This window comes from Oncorhynchus clarkii, chromosome 9, assembly GCF_045791955.1.
Source record: "Oncorhynchus clarkii lewisi isolate Uvic-CL-2024 chromosome 9, UVic_Ocla_1.0, whole genome shotgun sequence".
In the NCBI taxonomy this organism is placed as follows: domain Eukaryota; kingdom Metazoa; phylum Chordata; class Actinopteri; order Salmoniformes; family Salmonidae; genus Oncorhynchus; species Oncorhynchus clarkii.
In genome coordinates, this window is record NC_092155.1 from 64618003 (window position 1) to 64645739 (window position 27737).

General features: G+C 39.6%; 1 protein-coding gene across 1 annotated transcript; it reads left to right on the top strand.

The window, feature by feature from the left end:
• The first annotated feature begins 3592 nt into the window (after nucleotides 1-3592).
• LOC139417359 (adipolin-like) lies at nucleotides 3593-27737 on the top strand. Its single transcript, XM_071166629.1, has 8 exons — nucleotides 3593-4801; nucleotides 19585-19689; nucleotides 19907-20018; nucleotides 20356-20546; nucleotides 22344-22452; nucleotides 22697-22790; nucleotides 25838-25916; nucleotides 26140-27737. Exons 1-8 carry the CDS (start codon nucleotides 4628-4630, stop codon nucleotides 26236-26238), a joined length of 963 nt encoding a protein of 320 aa, XP_071022730.1. The 5' UTR covers nucleotides 3593-4627; the 3' UTR covers nucleotides 26239-27737.

Here is a 27737-nt window from a genome sequence, read left to right on the forward strand (position 1 = left end):
TTCGATGCATATTTGATGTGGTTGAAATATTATAAACTTTTATGATGCATTTGTGACGTAGACAGCACATCTACAGAGGGTATCCAACTGAGCGTTGCATTCTCTCAAGATGCAGAAGTAAATCATATTTCTCCACTCCTGTTCCCGTCCAAATATTGGCTACATTGGGTGTATACTTTTACTGCAAGAAATGCTTAATTTGGCAGGAGTCATTATTAGGGCTATAGCCCTATTCGCACGGGATTAGTATTATTAGAGAACGTTGGTTATGTATGTATGTCCGTTATTGCAGAGGACGATTGTGAGGGATTAGTTTTTTCCAAACTGCCCCATGTAATTCTTTCTTTTTTTCTATAAATTGAGGGTTATAATGGAAGCCTATAGGGTTTTTCTAGGCGTGAAAATATTTTCAACAAGTCCAGGCTATAACAGGCTGCACTGCTAACTCTAGTTTGGTTTCTAAGCCTTATTATAAACTTGGTGGTTCGAGCCCTGAACAGCCATGGTATATCAGATCGTATAGCATATACTATGGCAAAACATGTATTTTTACTTTTCTAATTATGTTGGTAATAAGTTTTTAATAGCAGTAAGGCACCTTGAGGATTTGTGGTATATTGCCAACATACCACGGCTAAGGGCTATGTCCAGGCACTCCACAACGAACAGTCCTTAGCCGTGTGGTATATTGGCCATATACCACACCCCCATAATATTTGAATTGAGGAAGTGTGATCATAATCATTCAGATATTTTTTGCGATCAGCAGTAGAATACGTCCTAAATGTCCCCCAGCCTTCAGATCTGAGCTAAAAAAGATAACTTGCACTTTTAATATGTGTTTTTAGGCTATGGATGAGTAAGTGAACTTGTTCCAAACGTTTAGCTCAGTTGTGTGCTGCATTGTGATCTATTAACAGCAAGGGTTGCATGAAATAGGTTAAATAAATTATGCATTTGGCAATGTTCAATTCGCACAAAACATATAAACAAAAGCATTCACTGTGAAAGTCGATACATGTAGACCCTTTGTTAAATTTATCGTATCAGTTATAATTTTTTTGCTCAAACCGCATGCAACACCTGTCAAACAAACATTTCTCTCAAAACACAGGGATGTCGATTTGCACGTGACTAGTATTATCAGAGGTCTTGGAGTTTGCCAAAACAATATGTTATTCTGGTTAGTCAATGTCTAGATTTCAATTTCAGTTAAACCCATCTAAACAGTAGGCCACAGATCCCTTGACATGCCATAGGCCTGTTTGAAGTCCCATCTTGTCTGTCGAATTTGTATAGAGTCTCACAATCGTGACACATAACAACACTGCTATCATCATCTACCACTTCACCAAATCTTTACCAAACTTAACTTTTCTGGCCCTCCCTTCTCTTTATTTTCAACTCTCCCTTTGCAGCTTTTGTCTTATTATATTACATTTCTGGATTTTTTTCTCTTTATTCAACCCGCACTCCACACACCTGCCCTTCGGCCACACAGTATTTAATTACTCTAAACCCATCCGACCCACAGTTATTACCACGTGGACTGTGGGTTGGCGTCACTACCACAGACACAGCAAGCCAAATGTTTGATTAGCTAGCTAGGTGAGTTGTGGAATTTCTGGTTTCAGCAAAAAAACTGCTACGTTTTTCTGGCGGTGGTTTTCTCTTTCCTGGTGAGAATGGCTGTGTTTGTTTTGCATCGCCCCGATACCCCGGGTAAGCAGAGTTTGCACATTTGGACCATTTCCACACATTCGAGGCACCGGGTGGCGCAAAACGAGCGCACCCAGCCTACATAGCTCTCTCAAAAAGCAACAATCATTAGATAGACTGACCACTAGTGGGGGTTTTGGGAAGTGTCACATTTAAAGCCACACACATATATGCAAGTATGTCACAAACAAAATTTAAACATGCACCAGATCACATTTTCCAGTGGTGGAAAAAGTACTCAATTGACATACTTAAGTAAAAGTAAAGATATCTCAATAGAAAATTACTCAAGTAAAATTGAAAGTCACCCAGCACAATAGTACTTGAGTAAAAGTAAAACAACTATTTGGTTTTAAATACACTCAAATATCAAAAGTAAATGTAATTGCTAAAATATACTTAAGTATCAAAAGTAAAAGTGCAAGTATAAATAATTTAAAATTCCTTATATTAAGCAAACCAGACAGCACCATTTTCTTGTTTTTGAAGTTTATGGATAGCCAGGGGCACACTCCAACACTCAGACATAATTTAGAAACGAAACATGTGTGTTTAGTGAGTCCGCCAGATTAGAGGCAGTGGGGATGACCGGAGTGGTTCTCTTGATAAGTACGTAAATTGGACCATATTTCTGTCCTGCTAAGCATTCAAAATGTATGGAGTAAAAAGTACATTATTTTCTTTAGGAATGTAGTGAAGTAATAGTTTTCAAAAATATAAATAGTAAAGTACAGATATCCCCAAAAACAACTTAAGTAGTAATTTGAACTATTTTTACTTAAGTTCTTTACACCACTGACATTATCACATGAAATACATTAATTTATATCATGTATCTGCAGTGCTTATGGAATATTATGATAGTGCACCACCCATTCTTACCTAAAAAAAGTACTATCCATGCATTGATTCACCTCTGGATGGCACTGTTCACAAGTAATATTTCTTCACAGTGTCAATGATGTGGATCCATAATCATCCATCACCTCTAAGGTACAGTATGTAGCCTACATTGCTGTGCAACGTTATTGAGGCAGGCTTTAAATCCAACCTGTAAAGTGCACAAACGGCTAAATGTATACTTTAGCCTACACCCTAACTCTTAACTGCATAGCCAACATCCTATGCTTAATTTATAAAAAAAATAATAAAAACATGTCTGCTCTTGACATATAAAGATACATTTATTTTGAAAACATATAACATTGCTTTCAAGAGACAAGTTTTATAGCCTTTCTCTGCAATGGTTTCCCCGTAAATGTACTCAAAAAAGGGATCTGCATCAAGACATTTACTATAAACCATGTCTTACTTTTGATATACTGTATATGTTTATGTGGCAATTACATTTAAGTGAGGAACAATACATCCCAGTATATTTCAGACAAGCAATTGTTGGAGGCAACTCCTTGTAAAAGCAGATCCTATTTCAACACTTTTTGGAAACATGAGGACAGGTACACCAACTATGTGTCCCACCACATGGGATAGTCAGAATTCATTCCTTGGCAATTTGTCAAACAACAGATTACACAAGAGATTGCCTGAGGGTCTTTTTTTCTGAAGGTACGTACATCAATTCCGCAGTATGAATTAGATCCAAACACAGGGCTATTCTGAGGTAAAATTTTAATAAAAATATACTAAAAAGACACACACACACACACACACACACATATTGGCCAAAGAACCTCCTCAGTTTTCAAAAAAGGAGTCAACCATTTCATCTATGAGATAAAACAGAGACTGAACAAAACAGTGGAGTTGCCAATTCACTGATGAGAAAAATAGAGGCAGCTAGGGGAAGGAAAAATAGAAAGGGAGAGAGAGAGAGAGTAATGATAAAACTCCACTTTGAGCCTTCCTGTAAGCTCAGTCACAGAGAGAGAGAGCAACATAAAAGAAGTATAAGATAGGGAGAGAGAGCGAGACAGTGTGGTGAAGCAAGCAAGCAACAGGGACCTACCACACACACAGACACAAACACAGTGCTCTCTGAGGTGAAACTGCACATGTTTTTGTCACCCCAGAGCAGACGGACTGGGTTGATGAATGGACAGTAGTGATTTATGTACAGCTGGGTGTACTGGACAGAGGAGACCGTGTTGCTAATACCCCTTAAAGTGTCTTTTACACCACTTTGAAGTTTTCTTTCCAGAGCTTCTGCTGCGGGGGACCAATTGTATACCCTTCAAGGAGAAAATAATACAAGGAGGACCAAAGGCTAAGAAAATTGGACCATCTCCAACTCCCCTTTTTATTCTATGGCGAGTCCTGTGGGAAACATGTGTGAGGTGGACTGAGGGCTTGAATGCCAAGCAGCATTCTCTGAAGAAAATACAAACTCTTATGAGACTTCCACTGCACCCAACTATCGGAAAACTATGAGGAGGATCCATTGCTTAGTGTGAGCAAAAGAGCAAGGAAGAGGGGGATAGAGAACTCTACCATCCACTCCTATCTAAGCCCCCCCCCCCCCACACACACACACAGAGCAGAAAGCATGAAAAATCCCACTAATGGGTTTATTTGCTGTCAGATCTACACCGATTTGTCATTCGCCGGGACCATTTCACTTGACACATTTCATAGTTGAGTAAGCTGCTTGGCTTTCTGGCTAGAGTTAGCTGTGCTCCAGCTCCAGCAACACTCTGCTGCCAGGCTCAAAGCTCATCGGGAAGAGAGCAGCAGGCAGCCAAACCAGGAGTCCTTCAGCCCTCATAGTCATTGCAGTCCTCCAGTTTGCACTCTAATCATCCTGTTTAGGGTCTTTTCATTTTTGTAATCGGGCAATAGCTTTATTCTTTCCAATCGTTGGACAGTTTGGACAGACCATTGGGCCAGTTGTCCAAAGAGGCTTCTTCACACGGTTCCAGGGATATTTGGGTTGATTCAGTTTGTGTTTAAGATGTGGTGTGGGCCACTGGTTGTGCTGGCTGTGGTGTTCTGGACCCAGTGTGTCCTGCTGGAAGGGGTGGACGCCAAGAAGGAGAGGAAGAGGCCGAAGGAGACCCCCCCACAGCACACAGAGGCGTACAACACTACTCTCTCCAACAGCGAAGAGGTGGGCGAGAGCACCAAGGTAATGCTTGATTTGAAACTAAAATGTGATCTTCAATTCACCAGTGGCTACCTCCAACCTCTAAGAAGCTTAGGACTATAAGGTTCGATCTGTAAAAAATATGATTCTGAGATAATTAAAGATACAAACCCTCATTGGTTTGAATGGTGTCAGCAATTTTTATCTAGAATTTATTTTAACTTAACAACATGAATTAGGGTATTTATAGTACTATATAGGTAGAGAACATTGAACAGTACAAGGCTATGTCAATCACTACATTTCGATAAAAATGCAGATAGAACCCTATAGTCCCAAGCCCTTTCTGCTCTGTAGACCCACTGGTGTATTTCAAACCTTATGCCTGAAATGTGTATATTTATTCTGATCATACAAGTGCTGAACATAGGAAGAATGATTCTGATTAGTATGTGGAATATGTTATTCACTTTATCAGTGGTATTTGATTGTAACTTGATTTTGATTACCTGATCTGATAATTATCAAAGTACAGATTTAATAGAAAATACAATTGCAGTAGTGCTACCCAAATTGAAACAACATAAAATAGAATACAATGTTATTGGTCACATACACATATTTAGCAGATGATATTGAAGAGAAATGCTTTTGTTCCTAGTGCTAAATCCTTTGCTAAATCATCTGATTAACCTTAGAATCTATTCTGAGGCAAATACCTGAGCTGGAATGTCTTCCCCTCAGTTTAAGGAGTGATAATTAACTTGTTATATTATGGATTGCAATGGCTGGTGCTGGCAGATGACATGCTCCAACAGCATTATTTGGACTTGATTCATGTATAATTGGACTTCATTCAGGCTTTATGAATGTATAATCCATGTCAAATCAAAGTTTATTTATTGCATACACAGATTAGCAAATGTTGAAGCAGGTGCAGCGAAATGCTTGTGTTTCTAGCTCCAGCAGTGCAGTAAGTGTCTAACAGTACAATACTAATACAAAAAGAAGAAAAAACAAGAAATTATGAAATATCAGAATGGACAATGTTAGAGTCCTGAATATAAATAAGTGGTGTGTATTGACAGTATTGACAATATATTGTATAAGTAGGAAAAGGTATTTACAGCCGTAGTTATATAGGAGATGAGCTATGTGGAGATTACAGTATGCACATATAGACTGAGTAATCAATTATCTTAATTTCTCTTAGATCAATTTACATTTAAAGAAAATAATATTGCAGGAATGCTAATATCTTATCTGTTTCTAACTCCAGAAACATTTTCAGATCAATTAACATTACGTAAACATGACTAAAGTGACCAGTGTTGAATGACTCTAAGGTGCAGTTTCTAAGGTGCAGTGTAGAGTAACAAAATGTTCTATAGAGTGTTCTGTAGATTGTTCCATAGAGAGAATGAGTGTAGTGATGTGGGCAATTGCCAGCATAGAAGAGGTGTGCCCTACTGGGTCAAGCCTGAGAAAGTGAAGTGAAACCCTAAATGGATGCCTTCCTGAAGAATGTGTGGTATGTGGACATTTAAAGGCTGATCAATGTATCAATTAGTCCTCACTGCAGGGGGCAAGCACCAATTCCCCAGCTTATCAGTTTTAAGGACTGTTTATTGACAAATCAGCACTCAAGAGGGTTTGGATCATCATGAATTAGGGATAAGAAAATGTGACAGTGTAGGCTACATTCTCTAAATGTGTAGCCAAAGTATTTATTTAAAGATCAAATATGGACAGTCATTTGGTAGTTTAAAAGGCTTAATGATTTGGCAAACAGATAGAAAAGTAGAGTTTTACACCCAAGTATAATATATAAATAGCTTTGAAATAAACTGATGAAAAAGTTGAAAAAATATTGTTTCCATGTCCAAAAACAGCATTTGACCTTTCACATTCTTATTTATTGGTTTATGGCTGGTATTGCATATTTCCAGGGGTTTCCAATGAGGTATTTGTTTTGCTTTTAGCCCACCCATTGTGTTGGCATTCTCAAATAACCCTCGCTGCCCCATCCACTCAATACCAGCCCTCCCTCCCAGTCCAAGATAGAGTGAGGTCTTGTTTCTGTATTCTCAAGAAGAAGAAGAAGAACACATTATTCAGCCCTAGCCTGTCTCATTGTGGTCTGGCTGTGTTTATTTGACTTGTTTTGCCCTGTAAAAGCAGAAGGCTATGAAGCATGACCTTGTGTCAACCCCCAGGCTGCTGAAAACTGAGGACTACTGCACCCCACTGGGATATATCTGTTCTGTTCTCTCTCCCATCTATCTCACCGAGCCCAGGGTGTCTCTATCTCCAAAGCCCCCATTCGTCCCTTCCATCTCCCCATGGTCCAGCAACAGGCCACAGGCAGACTGCCATGATGTAATTCCTGTGAAAGATAGGTGGGCAGATATTTAAAGAGCTTTGGCATTGCTGTTCCCAGCCCATTGATTCTGTCATTCACAGGGCCAGTCTGACTCCGCTGTGTCTGGGACATCCGATAGGGGCGTTGCGGCCCCAAAAAACTGGTGCAGCGTGCCGTGTAAGCCCCTCACAAAGCCCTATAGAAAGGGTTCTGAAAGAGGACACCTCGACAAGGATTATCCCCCTGTGCCCCCCCACTTACATTTTTCTCATCTTGTCTCCCACAATCTAAGGGTAATGACATAATCACTCCTAAGACCCTGTGTTATGCCAGATAGTGTCTCGGCCAAATACTGTCACCTCTAGTTGAGGACCCTGGGGTTTAGACTTTACATCTAAGATTAAAAGTGGAGATGTTCAAGATTGGACAACGCAACAAGACTCGTGTAGGCTACATAAGACTCCTTTAGGCTACGGAATGTGAGCACATCTTATTGTGCATTTTGAATGGACAATGCATCAGCAAAATGTTATGCTATATCATCTGTTTTTTAATTTTTTTATTTCACCTTTATTTTACCAGGTAGGCTAGTTGAGAACAAGTTCTCATTTACAACTGCGACCTGGCCAAGATAAAGCATAGCAGTGTGAACAGACAACAACACAGAGTTACACATGGAGTAAACAATAAACAAGTCAATAACACAGTAGGAAAAAAAAGAGTCTATATACATTGTGTGCAAAAGGCATGAGGAGGTAGGCGAATAATTACAATTTAGCAGATGAACACTGGAGTGATACATGATCAGATGGTCATGTGCAGGTAGAGATACTGGTGTGCAAAAGAGCAGAAAAGTAAATAAATAAAAACAGTATGGGGATGAGGTAGGTAAATTGGGTGGGCTATTTACCGATGGACTATGTGCAGCTGCAGCGATCGGTTAGCTGCTCAGATAGCATATGTTTAAAGTTGGTGAGGGAGATAAAAGTCTCCAACTTCAGCGATTTTTGCAATTCGTTCCAGTCACAGGCAGCAAAGAATTGGAAGGAAAGGCTGCCAAATGAGGTGTTGGCTTTAGGGATGATCAGTGAGATACACCTGCTGGAGCGCGTGCTACGGGTGGGTGTTGCCATCGTGACCAGTGAACTGAGATAAGGCGGAGCTTTACCTAGCATGGACTTGTAGATGACCTGGAGCCAGTGGGTCTGGCGACGAATATGTAGCGAGGGCCAGCCGACTAGAGCATACAGGTCGCAGTGGTGGGTGGTATAAGGTGCTTTAGTAACAAAACGGATGGCACTGTGATAAACTGCATCCAGTTTGCTGAGTAGAGTATTGGAAGCTATTTTGTAGATGACATCGCCGAAGTCGAGGATCGGTAGGATAGTCAGTTTTACTAGGGTAAGTTTTGCGGCGTGAGTGAAGGAGGCTTTGTTGCGAAATAGAAAGCCGACTCTAGATTTGATTTTAGATTGGATATGTTTGATATGAGTCTGGAAGGAGAGTTTACAGTCTAGCCAGACACCTAGGTACTTATAGATGTCCACATATTCTAGGTCGGAACCATCCAGGGTGGTGATGCTAGTCGGGCGTGCGGGTGCAGGCAGCGAACGGTTGAAAAGCATGCATTTGGTTTTACTAGCGTTTAAGAGCAGTTGGAGGCCACGGAAGGAGTATTGTATGGCATTGAAGCTCGTTTGGAGGTCAGATAGCACACTGTCCAAGGAAGGGCCAGAAGTATACAGAATGGTGTCGTCTGTATAGAGGTGGATCAGGGAATCGCCCGCAGCAAGAGCAACATCATTGATATATACAGAGAAAAGAGTCGGCCCGAGAATTGAACCCTGTGGCACCCCCATAGAGACTGCCAGAGGACCGGACAACATGCCCTCCGATTTGACACACTGAACTCTGTCTGCAAAGTAGTTGGTGAAACAGGCAAGGCAGTCATTAGAAAAACCGAGGCTACTGAGTCTGCCGATCATCCGGAGTTCACTGAAAATGTGTCCAGTAAAAAACTAATAATATTTATTATGCCAGCTGCAAACGGTGCTTGGATCCTTTATTTAATTTAATGCAGTCATTATGGTTTGTTCAAGTTTCACTTCATCCTCACATCTGTACCTGTAATGTCTTGGAGAAAACAACCTGTTTATTAGAGTTACATTATGATGGCAGGAGAACACCACCTTGTATCTTCAAACAAGCCAAACCGTTTATACATTTGCATGTTTTTCTTTTCTCTCATTCAGTGGAAAGTCTTCTTATGATGGCATTCATTTTGCATCTGGCCCAACCCCAGTGAGAGCTGTTGGCAGGGTGCAGCAGACTACATTCCTTCAGAGATTTTCCATTTGAAATTGATCACAGTTGAGGTGTGGAGTGTTGCACTGAGTGAAATCTGGTGAGGTGATACCAAGCAGTAACTTTTTGCACCAAAATAACATTATGTCTCCCAAAATCGCTCACAGCACTAGACAAGTTTTTCTTCTACCCTTCGTCATAGCATAGATGGGTCATCATCCACGATCCAATCTATCTACTGGCTAGCACAATAAATACAGTGTGAAGGCAGAACTACGGAAACAATATATCAATTTGCCACTTATTTCACTCCTTTCTAAAGTGCAGTGAAATCTGTCAGTGTGGAGCAGCAAAGGGCTCAGTCAGTCATGGCAGTAATGGAGGCAGTCAAGTCAAACATCACGCATAGCGTGTTGAGTAATGGTTAAGCAGTGCCCTGGGGGAGACTTGAGTTTCCCCTCTCTCATCCGAACACCATGCTTAATGAAGGAGTGATTTGGGACCGTTTGGATAGCCCAACACACAGGGGACTGGACCCATCCCACAGGAAACCCTAGGCCCACTAACACACACACACAGGCTGCACACATACACACACACAAAATTGGGAACAGAGTTGGAACTGTAAATCGAGTGGGAACAAGGATACCCTTACTGTGTGAGGATGAGGCCTATCTTATGGGATGTTTTGTTTTATTACACGTCTTAATGACCCTTGCTTACTTAATGCATTACACAATTGATTTATGCACTTAATGAAATCATGACAGACATTCATAATACTAATAAACAGCCTTTTGTCATTACATCTGAAATCTACAAATAAAATAAACTGCTAGGACGATATTCCCCTTGAGCCACGTTTTGGGTGCCAAAAATACAACATTTCTGTTTTTACATATCAGAGAGGTTCTGTTTGGTTTGGATTTCCTGTCCGAAATCCCTTGATGTCGCCTGCTATGTTTTATGTGCTGGTCATGTTCCTCTACATCAGATTCACATTGGACTCTTGAAAGAAAGCAACATGATTTCACTGCAATCTACCAGAGATTTTAAGTATATTCTCTCCCATGTAAAGAATTGTCTGGGGTAGAATGCATTGCATTAATCATAAACAGATGATAATCTGTGCACCTAGTCCAAATTATTGTTAAAATCTTGGCAATCCTTGAATTACTTTTAGAGCCTTTGTTGTGTTAATACATCAGTCCTATAGACATTTAATAGGTGTTGAAGCGTGGGAGAATTTTGCATGTGTTCTCACATTTGAATTTGCCTTTCATATGACCTATATATACTGTTTATATATATATATATATATATATATATATATATATATATATATATATATATATATATATATATTATTTTTTTCCTTCTCATATTTTGTGCTTTTCTACTTATGACTGGTTTTTAGTACCTCATAAAGTAAGTGAGCAGAGTACTTCCACAAGGACAGTTAAACCAAACATAAATGAGCACTGTATTTATGTGGCAGAGTGGAACCACAAATGAGTGCATAAAGAGAAGATCTCATGAGTTTCTATCTACCTGGGGCATAACTCAGACCTGGGCTCAAATACTATTTGAAATCTTTCAAATACTTTTAGTGTTTGCTTTAACCTGTCTGAACTGCCCGGTTGGCATCATCTGCATAGTTGGGACTATTGGTTCTGTTGCAATTGGCAAGCTCAATCAAGGACAGGTCAAGTATTTTCAGAGCTGATTCCTGTCTGTAAATGAAAAACACTAAATGAATTAAATATATTCATATTCATTATTTGAAATTATATTAAATTACATTTGATTCCAGGTCTGGCATACTGGTAGCTCAGTTTTTAGCTTGATATGGATGTGGAGCCAGAGTCATTTTTTAATGGTTTCTCTTACCTACCACAGATACCTGGGGAAAGAGTCACCACTGGGGCAATGTGAAGACTATAATTTGTACACAAAGCAGGTGTGACAGCAATCAGACTCTCTTCAGCTTTTAGACTTTTTATGTTGAGAGCAAAGCACGATTATTCCCTAGGAGATTTCATGAATACATTTGACTGTTCTAGTAGCTCTCGTACACTGGAAAGGATTGCACACTCAATGTATACAGTATATGGCATGTTGACACTGTAGCAGTTGTTTTGTGGAAACAAGGAAAAGATAACACGAAGGCTACGCTATAGGAATATGTATACGTGCAGCATACGCACACATAGTGGGATTTGAAATTCGCTTGATCCTTTACAGTTGTATCATTTTATAAATTGATAGCAAAGGCTCTGACTAAGGCCTTGAGGCCAATACGTAAAGCTTAAAAAAGAGCAGTGATACAAGCAAGAGCAATGTCCAGGTTTCTTCTTTTTTTCTCCTAATTTGGTTGCACCCTCAAGATTTAAAGTGGAGTGTATGTTTCTTGTGGTTTATATGCATAGACCTACACTTTGCTCATGTCCTTAACAACTTGTGTGTGACATATCTACAAAGTTAAATTGCAGGGTGTGTGCAGTGTGCACCAGTTGCGCCGATTGCATGTCTAACCATATTCAGCGTTGTGGTATTAAATCCTCTGTCTGTGAGGTGCATCAGGGGAGGGCCGGGATGGATGGGATATTCTTTAGGAGGAAACGTGGGTGGATGCATGACAGTGGGCAAGTGCGCAGGTTCTCCCTAGCCTAGCTCTAGCTGCAGCATGAGAATCCCTGCCTCTCTGGATGGGCTAGGCCCTAGCTGCATTAGCCTCCCCCACCTTGCATGGATGACTGCACAGGGGCTACAACGACTTAAAAACAAGAGATTAGGGACTCTTCTCCATCATACTGTCCCAGGTCAAACTATAGCGGTACCTCTACCTGTTCACACAACATGCTAGCAACATTAGCAATAATCTTACAAGCTTATTTTTTAGAGTGACTGGTGCACCCCGCTCTCACTGTTTGGTGGGTAAATCAAATAAAATCAAATAAAATGTTATTGGTCACATACACCTGTTTAGCAGGTGTTATTACAGGTGTAGCGAAATGCTTGTGTTTCTAGCTCGAACAAGTGCAGTAATATCTAACAAGCAATATCTAACAATACACAAATCTAAAGTAAAGGACTGGAATTAAGAATATATAAATATTTGGACGAGCAATGTCAGAGCTACATACATAGACTAGAATACAGTAGAATAGAATACAGTGTATACATATGAGATGAGTAATGAAAAATGTGTAAACATTATTAAAGTGACAAGTGTTCCAATTATTAAAGTGTCCAGTGATTTCAAGTCTATGTATATAGGGCAGCAGCCTCTAATGTGCTAGTGATGGCTATTTAACAGTCTGATGGCCTTGAGATAGAAGCTGTTTTTCACACTCTCGGACCCAGCTGTGATACACCTGTACTGACCTCGCCTTCTAGATGATAGAGGATGGCAGTGGCTCGGGTGGTTGTTGTCCTTGATGATCTTTTTGGCCTTCCTGTGACATCGGGTGCTGTAGGTGTCCTGGAGGGCAGGTAGTTTGCCCCCGGTGATGCGTTGGGCAGGCCACACCACCCTCTGGAGAGCCCTGCGGTTGTGGGCGGTGCAGTTGCCGTACCAGGCGGTGATACAGCCCGACAGGATGCTCTCAATTGTGCATCTGTAAAAGTTTGTGAGGGTTTTATGTGCCAAGCCAAATTTCTTCAGCCTCCTGAGGTTGAAGAGGCGCTGTTGCGCCTTCTTCACCACACTGTCTGTGTTGGTGGACCATTTCAGTTTGTCAGAAATGTGTACGCTGAGGTACTTGAAGCTTTTCACCTTCTCCAGTGTGGTCCCATCAGTGTGGATGGGGGGTGCTCGCTCTGCCGTTTCCTGAAGTTCACAATCAGCTCCTTTGTTTTTTTTTTACATTGTGTAAGAGGTTATTTTCCTGGCAGCCCACTCCCAGGGCCCTCACCTCCTCCCTGTAGGCTGTCTCGTCATTGTTGGTAATCAGACTACTGTTGTGTCCGTCTGCAAACTTGATGATTGAGTTGGAGTCGTGCGTGGCCACGTAGTCATGGGTGAACAGGAAGTACAGGAGGGGGCTGAGCATGCACCCTTGTGGGGCCCCAGTGTTGAGGATCAGTGAAATATAGGTGTTGTTTCCTACCTTCACCACTTGGGAGCTGGCCTGTTAGGAAGTCCAGGACCCAGTTGCACAGGGCAGGGTTCAGACCCAGGGCCTCGAGCTTAATGATGAGCTTGGAGGGTACTATGGTGTTGAATGCTGTGCTATAGTCAATGAACAGCATTCTTACATAGGTAAGCCCTGCAGTTAACGCTTCAAGATATTCTTTGTGTGTTGCAAGTATTTTGACTATACTAGTTGGTGCATGTCAAACAATATGATATGGCTCATTAATAAGGATAATGACATGTAAATGAAAACAAGCTAAGAGTTATGGGCTATACCGGTATGCCTACAGAAGAGCCAGCAATGGAGTGCTGTTCAAGATGCAGATCAATGGAGATCTTAACAGTTGTGTCTGCTTCGCAAATGGCACCCTATTCCCTACTTGCCATTTGTAATGCAGACTGTGTTTTGGATGGAATGTTGCCTTCCCCAGGGAATATTTCCCTCCCTTTATTGGAGCAAATCAATTCTACTTAATTTTATCAAACAAACTGTATCAGATTCATAAGGATTATCCATTGCGCCTCAAACAAACTGTTTCCAGAATTATCATGATGATGATGTTTAATTGTCACATCAACTGAATGAGCACAGGGAAATGTGTAACGGCGTTCTTCGTTTGTTGAAAGAGAGGACCGAAATGCAGCGTGGTGGTTACTCATGTTCTTTAATGAAATAAATGACGATACATGAAATAACTAAATGAATACGAAAACAACAAACGGAACGTGAAACCTAATACAGCCTATCTGGTGAACACTACACAAAGACAGGAACAATCACCCACAAACAAACAGTGAAACCCAGGCTACCTAAGTATGATTCTCAATCAGAGACAACTAATGACACCTGCCTCTGATTGAGAACCATACGAGGCCGAAAACATAGAACTGCCCCAAAACATAGAAAAACAAACATAGACTGCCCACCCAACTCACGCCCTGACCATACTAAATAAATGCAAAACAAAGGAAATAGAGGTCAGAACGTGACAAAATGTGTTGTTTTACAGGGTCAGCCATAGTAGTATGATGCCCCTGAAGCAAATTAGGATTAAGTTCCTTGTTCAAGGGTACATCGACAGATTTTTCACCTTGTCGGCTCGGGTATTCAAACCAGTGACCGTTCAGTTACTGGCCCAACTCTCTAACAGCTAGACTACTTGCCAACCTGGACATGGACATAATGAAGTTATAATTCAACGGCTACATAATTGTTGTAAAACTCAAATTCCATAATACATGTGTAACAACAGTTTTACTACACAGGTAGTACAGCTCTGCAAGCTTACGTGCAATGTCCATGGTATTGTAGATGTATGTCTAAACTGAAAACTGTGATGTTTTTTCATACTGTCATTGTGGTTATATATTAGTAAGTAAAGTGAATTGCCTTATCAGAATTGGTGCCTATAGCAGTAGATATCACAATCTCAGTTGGAATAGAGCCCCCACCCCCAACAGTGTTTGATGTTCTGAGTAGTACCTTCAGTTTAACACCTTAAGAATGTCTTAACACATTTCCCCAAATTGCCACTGGAGTGGTGTGCTCTCACAGCTGTTGAAAGACACAGCTATTGGATGGCACTCAAACAACAGCCGGGATCAAAGGGAAGAACAGACTGATACCTGTATCTATCCTCTACTCACTTTGTTCATGTGCTGTATGTGCTGATATAAAGGTATGTGAGTGAGAACATAGTTTACTTTGTGCCATCCTGAATAGGAACTAGATTAAATATAACTGACAGTTGTTCTATTTCGTCATGCTATGATTTTCATTTCTCTGTGTAAAGACCTTCATCTAGGGCATATTCAAGATAGTTTCACTGAGGTACAATGAATCATCATTTCTTATCAAGCTGTGGGAAGCACCACCACCTATCATCACTATTGGATGTAATGGTAGCAAAAATATGATGCCCACCTGTGTGTGAAGCCCGATCAATGAAAGTGAGAATAAAATTCCGATCTTAAAATCCTCATGAGGTATTGCTTTATTGCTATGCTACTGTAGCAACTCTCATGATATTTTGTGTTACACACTGAATAAAAGTGACAAAAAAGTTGGAACAGGGATTTGCGCAATAATGTTTTTTAGTTTGAATAACAGTAATAATTATCTTGGTTACAGCTGGGCCGACTTCATAAAATTTTGAAAATCCTTTAGGGCACGGTTTTAATCGCTTAATTACAATGGCGTGTGCTAACAACACAAGACGATAACAAGTAGAACGAGAGGGCTGCTTTCCTGGCAGTGCTATGCTGACGTTTTTATTATCAAACAGGGTATAGCTAAGATACACTACCAGTCAAAAGTGTGGACATACCTACTCGTTCCAGGGTTTTTCTTTATTTTTACTATTTTCTACATTGCAGAATTATAGTGAAGATATCAAAACTATAAAATGACACATATGGAATCATGTAGTAACCAAAAAAAGTGTTTTGTATTTGAGATTCTTCAAAGTAGCCACCCTTTACCTTGATGACAGCTTTGCACGCTCTTGGTATTTTCTCAACCAGCTCCATGAGGTAGTCACCCGGAATGCATTTCAATGAACTGGCGTGCCTTGTTAAAAGTTACTTTGTGGAATTTCTTTCCTTCTTAATGCGTTTCAGCCAATCAGTTGTGTTGTGACAAGGTAGGGGTGGTATACGGTTGATAGCCCTATTTGGTAAAAGACAAAGCCCATATTATGGCAAGAACAGCTCAAATAAGCAAAGATAAACGACAGTCCATCATTACTTTAAGACATGAAGGTCAGTCAATACGGAAAACTTCAAGAACTTTGAAAGTTTCTTCAAGTGCAGTCGCAAAAACCATCAAGAGCTAGAATGAAACTGGCTTTCATGAGGACCGCCACAGGAAAGGAAGACCCAGAGTTACCTCTGCTGTAGAGGATAAGTTAATTAGAGTTACCAGCCTCAGAAATTGCAGCCCAAATAAATGCTTCACAGAGTTTAAGTAACAGACACATCTCAACATCAATCTGTTCAGAGGAGACGGCGTGAATCAGGCCTTCATGGTCAAATTGATGCAAAGAAACCACTAATAAAGGACACCAATATGAAGAAGAGGCTTGCTTGTGCCAAGAAACATGAGCAATGGACATTCGACCGGTGGAAATCTGTCCTTTGGTCCGAGTCCAAATTTGAGATTTTTGGTTCCAACCGCCATGTCTTTGTGAGCCACAAAGAAGGCGAACGGATGATCTCTGCGTGTGTGTGGTTCCCACTGTGAAGAATGGAGGAGGAGGTGTGATAGTGTGGGGGTGCTTTGCTGGTGACAATGTCTTTGATTTATTTAGAATTCAATCACAGCATTCTGCAGCGATACGCCATCCCATCTGGTTTGCACTTAGTGGGACTATCATTTGTTTTTCAATGACCCAACACACTTCCAGGCTGTGTAAGGGTTATTTGGCCAAGAAAAATAGTGATGGAGTGCTGCATCAGATGACCTGGCCTCCACAATCACCCAACCTCAACCCAATTGAGATGAGTTGGGATGAGTTGGACCGCAGAGTGAAGGAAAAGCAGCCAACAATTGCTCAGCATATGTGGGAACTCCTTCAAGACAATTGGAAAAGCATTCCAGGTGAAGCTGGTTGAGAGAATGCCAAGAGTGTGCAAAGCTGTCATCAAGGCAAAGGGTGGCTACTTTGAAGAATCTCAAATAAACTTTTTCTTGGTTACTACATGATTCCATATGTGTTATTTCAAGGTTTGATGTCTTCACTTTATTCTACAATGTAGAAAATAGTACAACTAAGGAAAAACCCTTGAATGAGTAGGTGTGTCCAAACTTTTGACTGATGCAGTATATAATTATAAGTTGCATGTTTGGGCTTACTTGAGTTGGTCTGAAAAAAACACATAAGATGATCTACGTATGACATCAATATGAAAGGAGAGGTGCAGTTCTTTTGAGTCCTCAGGTATTAACAGTCAAGCGTAGCGTTAAGCTCCTTGTTTTGTGCCTTACTCTGTTGTCAATGTTCAGCGTGCATCACTTCAATCAATAGTGGTGATTGTCAGTGTTTAAATCATCACACTCATCATTAAACTTGTAAAAGTATATTTTAAGATTTCATTTGACACCATCTCAAATTCAAAATATGTTTTATGTGCTCTTGTAAGGTTAAGTATGAAAGTGAGAGATATTAAGACAGAATTTATATGCAGCATGAATGGTAAAATAAAGAAAATGATTCAGTATAATTAACTGGCTGTGTTGCAGTGTTGTGGAAAGAATGTGGCAGATTATGCAGTAACAGTATCTTTGGCTTGACAAAATCTGTCTGCCTTTTATCTGTCGCCAGGCTTCAAAAGCACAACAAAAACCCACAGACATCCAACATGCAGGAGGCACTGTGTTACTTAACTTGTTTATTTTGTCTGCTGTCACAAGGAAAGAGAAAAGGGAGAAGACACAGAGAAAAAACCCCACAAACCCCAAATATGAAACCTTTTTCATTCTAGAATATTGAAGACAAGACAAACAATGGGTTACTTTGTTACTGTTGAATATAACGAAGGGTGAGTCTCTATTTCTGTGAAGAAAAGGCGGCATGTTAGTTTTGCAGATAAGTGATCCGTGTCCTCCTGCCAAACCTAAACAAATTCCATTTCAGACAGCTCACCTTCATGGCTCGTCCTAATCTCTTCTATCTCCGCCACAGTCACTTGACATTTGGGGAGGAGGAAGGAGGGCTTTGCTTGGGGAGGATTCAAGGCATTTGCGGTTATTGGAATTCACACAGCTAGGGTTAGAATGATTGGGTGGCAGAGGCCTTTCATTTGGATCAAGGTAATATGTCAGGAGGTTTTTTTATCACCAAAAGGATGACATCATCACACATTCAGAATCCCTGCATATCAAGCAAAGGTCTACAATCATCATCACTAGCATAAGGAAATGAACTTTACTGGCAAGTCAATTTCAACAGCCGCTGTTGACTTTTATGGCATGCCACTATATTTATTATCATATTCAATACGGTCATTACACTCCTGATATACTGTAAGTATGTTTGTAGGTATAGGGGAAAGTGTTGTTGGTTGTTTATAAATGTTGTTGTAGACTAATTGGGCAATAAAATAGCCAATGGATAGAGATGTTTTACATGGTCCTGAATGCACAGTATGATCATGGAAATGACCGTGTGTTGAAAAAAATCCCTTGAGACGTCTTGTTTATTTTCCTCTGACCCTATTGGGCAAATAATAATTGACGTGGCACCTGAGTGAATTATCTGGAGAGAAAAAACAAGCAAAAAGGGAAAGTCTTGGACAGAAAAAGTGACTGAACATAGTTGGCAAAGTGAAAGGTATGACACAAAAAGGCTTTTTCTCTCTCTCTGAAATGGCAGTAGACCGGCAAGGAGAGACAGGGAGAGAGAAAGAAAGAGAGTTCACTTCATAGTGTGACCTGCCTTGATGTCTGGCACCATTTAATAGTATCTTACGGCAAGATTTTCCAATTATGGTTGGTAAGCAGAAAATATGACTCATTGGATTCAGTTACTTAGTTACAATACTTTGCATTGTGTGACAATGGGCGAAATGATTCCAGCCTGAAATATCTGATGAATCTTGCAATTAACACTGCTCTCCTCAAAGAGCATTTGGTATTGAGGAATACGAACACAGTGTAACAGTTTGGGGCTAGCTTGATTCTAAGTACATTCTGCCCGCACCCTTTTTCCCACTTTATTTTACTAGGCACTTGTTTAGTTCTCACTATTAATAAGCCAGGTTAATTCAACTACATCTGTCTCAACTACATCTGTCTACATCTGTGTCTCATTGATTCATAGTAGGCCTGTGTTCAAAGCATAATCCTAAATGCCAACATGGTATTCATTAATTTAACTGTGTTCATTCCAAAATCAGACCTTTAAAAGTGGTCTAATATCGGGAGTCCAACCGTGTCCCATGCCATCTTCTGTTTAGATCCAGCTATGCCGTCTATTTGAATGAAAAACATTTCATGGGTTTTCTCTCTCATGTGTCTTATAGATTCCTGACAACCAGAGAGTAGATCCCCTGGGATCATGGATGGACTTTGTGAAACGACCCGTAGACAACTTCCCTGGGAAATGCCGCAAACGCAAAAGGCCACTGGTAAATATAACAATGTCTTCAGTAGTGGTTCAAATAAGCTAGCTGATCAAGCACTGGTCCGTTCATGACATTGGTCACGAAGCATCTAGTACGATACATAAGTCGAATATTGATCGTTTTAATATTGAAACAACTTTGTGTCAAATCATGTGTAGAGTATATGTATGAGGATCCTATATTATTATGTGATGTGTTATTATTTCCTGATCTCTGTCAGCCAGGACCACCAGGCCCTCCTGGTCCTCCAGGCCCCCAGGGGCCTCCGGGAATCCCTGGGGCAGAGGTCACCCAGGAGGTCCTCCTCCAGGAGTTCAAAGAGATGATAAAAGGTAATATCATATAAAGACATAAAATGTCATATAAAGACACAACATGTTACAAAGTCTGATCTGGTTCTTCGCTGAGTATAAAAATACATGTTGATTCCAAAACATTGGTGATTGATCAACTGCTACTGCTGATGGATCCTTGTTTCTGTGAAGGCTGAAGTATTTCATTAGTAACTGACCATCCGGGGTAGATATCAGGTCTGAGTGACTGCAAACTCACTACTCTATTGCTGTACTGTAGTACTCAGAGAAAGTTGTTCCTATAGTTCAAAGTCAAGTCCATGTTCTTGTCATCTTTCTAGTTGAGATTCCCATATTCCTTCTGTGTTTTCACCAGAAGCTACAGAGAGGAGAGCTGCTGCAGTGGACAAGCAGACTAGTACCAGTCCTAGTCAGATACCCATGGCCCTCATTGCCCTGGAAGGAATGACCTCTTACAGGAGGATAGAGGAAGCCTTCCACTGTAAACTCATAGGACCTGTGGTTGTCGACAAGAAGACACTGATGGAGCTACAAAACTTTCAGACAGTACGTTTTGGAGGAACAATTGAGAACAATTGTAAAGAATGTAGGAGTTTGTGAAGTCTTTGGTCACCCCCTTGACCATCTTCTTTATCCTCTTGTCTTACTCACCATTAAGCCGTCTATTAATCTCCACAATCACTTTTCTTTCTTTCTATTTTCTTTCTTTTAACTTTGTTTTAAAAGCAGGTTTGAAGTTTTAACCAGCAATGATTCTGGTTATATCCACCTGATGTATAAGAATGAAGCCTGGAATCTTAAGGGATCACCCCTTCCCTAAAGTCTGACAAAGCAGTACCATGCTTTGAGTTTAGACTGGCTTCTTAGTCCTTAGTAAAAAAAAAGATCTCCTTTTACAACGCTCCACATCACTTTCTGGGTGGTATACAAAAGGCACTCTGTCTGTGACTTGGAATATGGTGCGGAGTGGACAAAAATAGACACTGTTTGAAACGGCATGATGTAGAGGAAGAACTATTCCCTAGGACATTCTGAGGCGGAAGGTTAAGAGTAGACAAAGCAAATCAAAAGTATTCATCACATAGACAGGTTACAGCAGGTATAAAATAAATAAATTCATCAAAATAATGTTTTTAATGAAACATTTTATACAACGGGTTACCAACATATCCATATAATGATTGACATATTTTCATTAAAAATGTTATTTTGATGAATTTATTCATATTATTTCATCCTTCCACAAGATATAGTCCCGATACAAATCTAGGGTTGCTACCCAACCTGGCTGGTTGTTTGTTCTATCGGTTCGGATGCTAGAGGTGTGACCCAGTCGTTTAGTCTTTTTGTTCTGTATCTATGTGTCACGACTCAGTCATTCGTTCTAAATGTTCCATTGCCATAATGGCTGGCAATATTCTTATCCCTTACTTGCTAGCTAGCCAACTACGGCCAGAATAACAGCAAAGTAGCTGCATTTGCATTTGTTTAAGCTGTTTTCTAGTGACATTTATTTGGATACAATGAGCTAATGAGGTGCGATTTCGCCTGGCATAGAAAATGTGCTTACACGTCAGGACACTGTTGTTCAGAAGAGTCAGACAACACAATCACTTCAAACTGAAGCTGGAAAGACTGCAAACTAGTTGCACTTCATTTCGTTTTACCTGTTTTCTATTGAGTTTTCTTTGTATAATTCATAAAAATGATGCCAGCTGATTCATGATTTAGACTGGCTGAGAAAAGCTGCCTGTCTGTCTGTCTGTCTCATCCTGACTCCCGAGACATTCATTACTATGGGACAGCTGGAGATCGAATTTGAAAATTGAAACAATATTGCAAAATGTCGGAGAGACAGACAGCAAGGTTTATACAAATCTCCGCTGTTGAAAACTAAAAAAAACTGTTAGTCTAAAAGAAATGTGAGATGATGTCTAGATGCTTTTATAGTGGAGATCAAGTTTATAAGTTGCCTGGCTGGGTTGATGAGACAGTGGATTGCGCAGTCAGATGGACCAGAGTAAATTTTAATGTCATAGATTTAGCAGGTGGTAACTTGTGGAATAGACACCGGCTGTTAATAATGGACTGTGTTACACTGTATTTACATATATAAAGTGGGTAGTGACTTAGTCAGGCAACGGAAAAAGGGGTAAAATTCAAAAAAAAAAATAAAATAAAAAAAAATAAAAACGTTTGGATTATTTGCTCAGGTGTTCCCTTTGGCAGACATACATTTACATTTTGTAGCTCCTCGATTCACTTTAGCTCAATTGAGCCCAAATTATCTGTGAGTCATTGTACAACTCCATTCTGCAAGTCACATTGTATTTGTCCTTCCAGCCTCCTGCTAAAGGTGCCTTCCTCAGAGGGACAGGAATGGACCAATCCACAGGACGATTCACAGCTCCCGTTACAGGGATCTACCAGCTCTCTGCTAATGTTCATATTGGTAAGGAATGTTTCTCTACTTTAGGGAAACCCAAATATCAGGGAATCATCTTGGGAAATGTATTGATTTGGAAGTTGGATATCAAATATCAAGACAATGCATGAGGGGCATTGAGGCACAATTTATTCAGAGATTTTGCTAAAATATTGTACATCTTCAGAGGACTCTGTGACCTTTTCTTCAGATAGGTGTTTTTGAGCTGGATAATGTATAACCTCAGAGTAACTATGTTTCCTCCCTGAAGACCACAACGAGGTAAAGAGGAGTAAGAGTCAGCTGAGAGCCAGGGATAATGTGCGAGTGCTGATCTGCATCGAATCCCTGTGCCATCGATATACGTGAGTAGGCCTACCCTCAGTCCCAGTCTATTGATCGTCTACCGTTTATCAACAAATCTGTATGATGAAGTTTGAAAATGCCTCCAATATCTAGTCACCCTATGAAACAAACTCAAATGAGTCCACTCCACACGTTTTCACCTTGGCATGAAGACCATATGGTTCTTATTTGTTCCTTCTTATGCAACACTGTTACAAGGAATGAGGTAAAAACTATCCCTGACAAACAAAACAATATCATAACCATTTTTTTCTTTCCCCCAATTAGAGTTAGCTAATCTGTTACTGTCTGCCAGGTCAGGCTTTCTGATGTGTTGTTATGGCTTTATATTGACAGCAGTCATTGAATCCGTGCCTGATAATCAGTGTTTAATGCCAGTTTTACTTTTGCTAGTATTTACGAGCTGTTTAAGATGTTGTCTATTATACATTGTGTGGAACCAGGAATTTCCTGTGTTAAAGTGGAACACGTCTTTAAAGGAAATGTCCTCTCACCCCTTCTCCTGGTCCCTGTCGCCTCTAAATTCTTTATAGACTCACCTTTGACGCCTGGGACACCATGCTGCTTCCAGCACCACAGGCCAGGGTCGTATTAATTTGAGCAAATCGTAGGAAAGCATTTTACTATGAAAGAATGTAAAGGAACATTTCTTATTGGACATTTGGTGCCTATTGAACACAACCCTGAATAGAGACTTTTTATTTTTGGGATGTATGGAGGATGAAGAGAACCAACAACAATATTACACACTTGTTTGAAGATACCAGAATATTACACACTTGTTTGTAGATTCCAGAATATTACACACTCATTTGAAGATACCAGAATATTACACACTCGTTTGTAGATACCAGAATATTACACACTCATTTGAAGATACCAGAATATTACACACTCGTTTGTAGATACCAGAATATTACACACTCATTTGTAGATACCAGAATATTACACACTTGTTTGTAGATACCAGAATATTACACACTCATTTGTAGATACCAGAATATTACACACTCATTTGAAGATACCAGAATATTACACACTCGTTTGTAGATACCAGAATATTACACACTTGTTTGTAGATACCAGAATATTACACACTCATTTGTAGATACCAGAATATTACACACTTGTTTGTAGATACCAGAATATTACACACTCATTTGTAGATACCAGAATATTACACACTCATTTGTAGATACCAGAATATTACACACTTGTTTGTAGATACCAGAATATTACACACTTGTTTGTAGATTCCAGAATATTACACACTCATTTGAAGATACCATAATATTACACACTCATTTGTAGATACCAGAATATTACACACTCATTTGAAGATACCATAATATTACACACTCGTTTGTAGATACCAGAATATTACACACTCGTTTGTAGATACCAGAATATTACACACTCATTTGTAGATACCAGAATATTACACACTTGTTTGTAGATACCAGAATATTACACACTCATTTGTAGATACCAGAATATTACACACTCATTTGAAGATACCAGAATATTACACACTCGTTTGTAGATACCAGAATATTACACACTCATTTGTAGATACCAGAATATTACACACTTGTTTGTAGATACCAGAATATTACACACTCATTTGTAGATACCAGAATATTACACACTTGTTTGTAGATACCAGAATATTACACACTCATTTGTAGATACCAGAATATTACACACTCATTTGTAGATACCAGAATATTACACACTTGTTTGTAGATACCAGAATATTACACACTTGTTTGTAGATTCCAGAATATTACACACTCATTTGAAGATACCATAATATTACACACTCATTTGTAGATACCAGAATATTACACACTCATTTGAAGATACCATAATATTACACACTCGTTTGTAGATACCAGAATATTACACACTCATTTGAAGATACCATAATATTACACACTCATTTGAAGATACCAGAATATTACACACTCATTTGAAGATACCAGAATATTACACACTCGTTTGTAGATACCAGAATATTACACACTCATTTGAAGATACCAGAATATTACACACTTGTTTGAAGATACCAGAATATTACACACTCATTTGAAGATACCAGAATATTACACACTTGTTTGGAGATACCAGAATATTACACACTCATTTGAAGATACCAGAATATTACACACTCATTTGTAGATACCAGAATATTACACACTTGTTTGTAGATACCAGAATATTGCACACTTGTTTGTAGATACCAGAATATTACACACTCATTTGTAGGTACCAGAATATTACACACTTGTTTGTAGATAACAGAATATTGCACACTTGTTTGTAGATACCAGAATATTACACACTCGTTTGTAGATACCAAAATATTTCACACCCATTTTGGGTGATACGAGTACTGTTGTTCACATATTTTTTGCCATTTCTGTTTATATAAAGTAAGCAAAAAAATGTTTTACGAACGGTACCCAATATCTCCAGAATATGTAAAGGCCAACAACCTTGCTTCACAACCTGGTATTATCAAAACAAATTATAAATAATATTGTTATGATGGTTACCTTACCCCCAAAAAGTGGGCTCATTGTTGTTGATTTTCCACCCCAAAGCCTCCAGCCTGTCTGGCTCTCCCACACATGAAAATGCAGAGAATGTAAAATGAGCCTCATTGCAATGGCAGTTAACTGAAGACAAACATGATTGATTCACCATAAAAATGCAGCGTTTTCCACTAAACAGGAGCCAGTGGTCTCAACAGGAGTTGTAGGACAAGACTCCACGCCTGCAATATTACTGTCTACACTGCAGACTTCATTAAAGGCTCACTGTAATGATGATGGTGATTCAAGACTCAGAATTAAGCAATGACATGTTTATTTCATGTGTACGAAAACACATTTTGCATGAAATATCATGCAATTCAACAATTTTATTTCATAACGTGTTAGGTGTGTATAGATACAGTAAAGTTATTTTGAACAAACGTAAAGATCAGGTGACAAGAATATGATTAATTAACATTTGTTGTCTGTTTTGCTCTTCATCACAGGTCGTTAGAGATGATTGTTGGATTGGAAAGTAACAGCAAGATCTTCACAGTGTATGTGCAAGGGTTGCTGGAGCTACAGGTGGGCTTACATTTATCAAACTGATCATCACAACGCTTGGCATGAAGATTTTCCAATAGGGTCAAACTGAATATAGAGTAAGATATTGCCCCCAAAAAAGCCTTTTAAAAGAAGTGTTATGAAGTACAATTACTTCTTAACACTATAATGGGTTTCAATATCACTATAGCAAAACAATCAGTCATTATATTCCTGTATTTAAAATGTTATTGTATCTCCTCAGATTGGACAGTACACCTCCATATTTGTAGACAATGGTGCTGGGGCATCCATCACAATACAGAATGGCTCTGACTTCATGGGGATGTTGCTGGGTATATAGCCTCACGTCCTGCCGTTGGGGCTGGGGGTATTCCTTCCCTCTTCCCATTGGACACCAGGGCCCTGGCCATGCAAGGTATCTGTCTTACCTGTATCTGCTTGGATTACTAACAGATGCTATCTGCCAATCCACATCCATGGAGGAGAAAGCAAAAGGCATGAGCAGCATTTGCAGCCATTGAACTTCTCTACTTGGGGTATCCTGGAAGAACCGTTTTGAAAGCTAAAGGACTGTCTCTCCCCAGACACCATGAAAGCAAGCACTCCTATGGGCCAAGAAAGACACTTGTGCATACCAACAGACAATCCTAATAGAAGACTTCACATATTCAAATCACTCAATGAACATTTTGAATTTGAGAAAGAAAAAAAAGAAAAAAATCACAAACGTATTTTTAATACAGTAATAGCCTGATAGGACATATGCTATAATGAATATCATTCATTAAATTGAAAGGTTTTTATTAATCTCTTTAATGGAATGGCAGTAGCTAAGAAAGTGCAGTGCATAGACTCTGTGAGTGTGTATAAACACTGGATGATGCAAAGATGCTCAGTATGCATTGTATGGTTGCCCCAACTTCTCAGCTAGGGTTGAAGAAATTCAGAAGCATTTAGGAAAATCCAACCAGTAGTTTTTGAAAACAAGGGAATTTTGGGAAAGTTACCGGAATTTTGCAACCCTATTCTCAGCAAAGTGACCTCTACTGTATGTTCTATCTAGGGGGACTTTGTATGTCTCATGTGGAGTCTACAGCCCACTGAACAAAATAGAGGAAACATTGGCCTCTGTTTGGAACCATTTTGTGGGATTCAAACCCAAACTAAGGAATGTGGTTAGAGCATTGAAATGAAATACAAGTATGTTGGCCATTCTGTTTCATACCGCTGTACAGTGCCTTCAGAAAGTATTTATAACCCTTGACTTATTCCACATTTTGTTACAGCCTGAATTCAAAATGGATTAAATCGATTTATTTTCTACACACAATACCCAATAATTACATGTTTTCAGAATTGTTTGCTAATTTATTGAAAATTAAATACAGAAATATCAAGCTCTGTCAAGTTGATTGTTGATCATTGCTAGACAGCCCATGTTCAAGTCTTGTCATTGGTTTTCAAGCCAATTTAAGTCAGAACTAGGCCACTCAGGAACATTCAATGTCGTCTTGTTAAATAACTCCAGTGTACTGTACATTTGGCCTTGTGTTTTAGGTTAATGTCCTACTGAAAGGTGAATTTATCTCCCAGTATCTGTTGGAATGCAGACTGAACCAAGTTTTCCTCTAGGATTTTGTCTGTGCTTAGCTCTATTCAGTTTATTTTTATCCTAAAAACTAACTCCCTAGTCCTTGCCGATGACAAGCATACCCATAACATGATGCAGCCACAACCATGCTTGAAAATATGAAGAGGGGTACTCAGTGATGTGTTGTGTTGGATTTGCCCCAAACATAACGCTTCAAATTCAGGAAATAAAGTTAATTTCTTTTACAA

Excerpts from the sequence above, each read along its gene's own strand:
- LOC139417359 (XM_071166629.1), top strand. The coding sequence starts at position 4,628 with ATGTGGTGTGGGCCACTGGTTGTGCTGGCTGTGGTGTTCTGGACCCAG. Across the intron at positions 19,690-19,906 it reads GCAAACGCAAAAGGCCACTG|CCAGGACCACCAGGCCCTCC; the intron begins GTAAATATAACA and ends GATCTCTGTCAG. Across the intron at positions 22,453-22,696 it reads CTCTGCTAATGTTCATATTG|ACCACAACGAGGTAAAGAGG; the intron begins GTAAGGAATGTT and ends TCCTCCCTGAAG.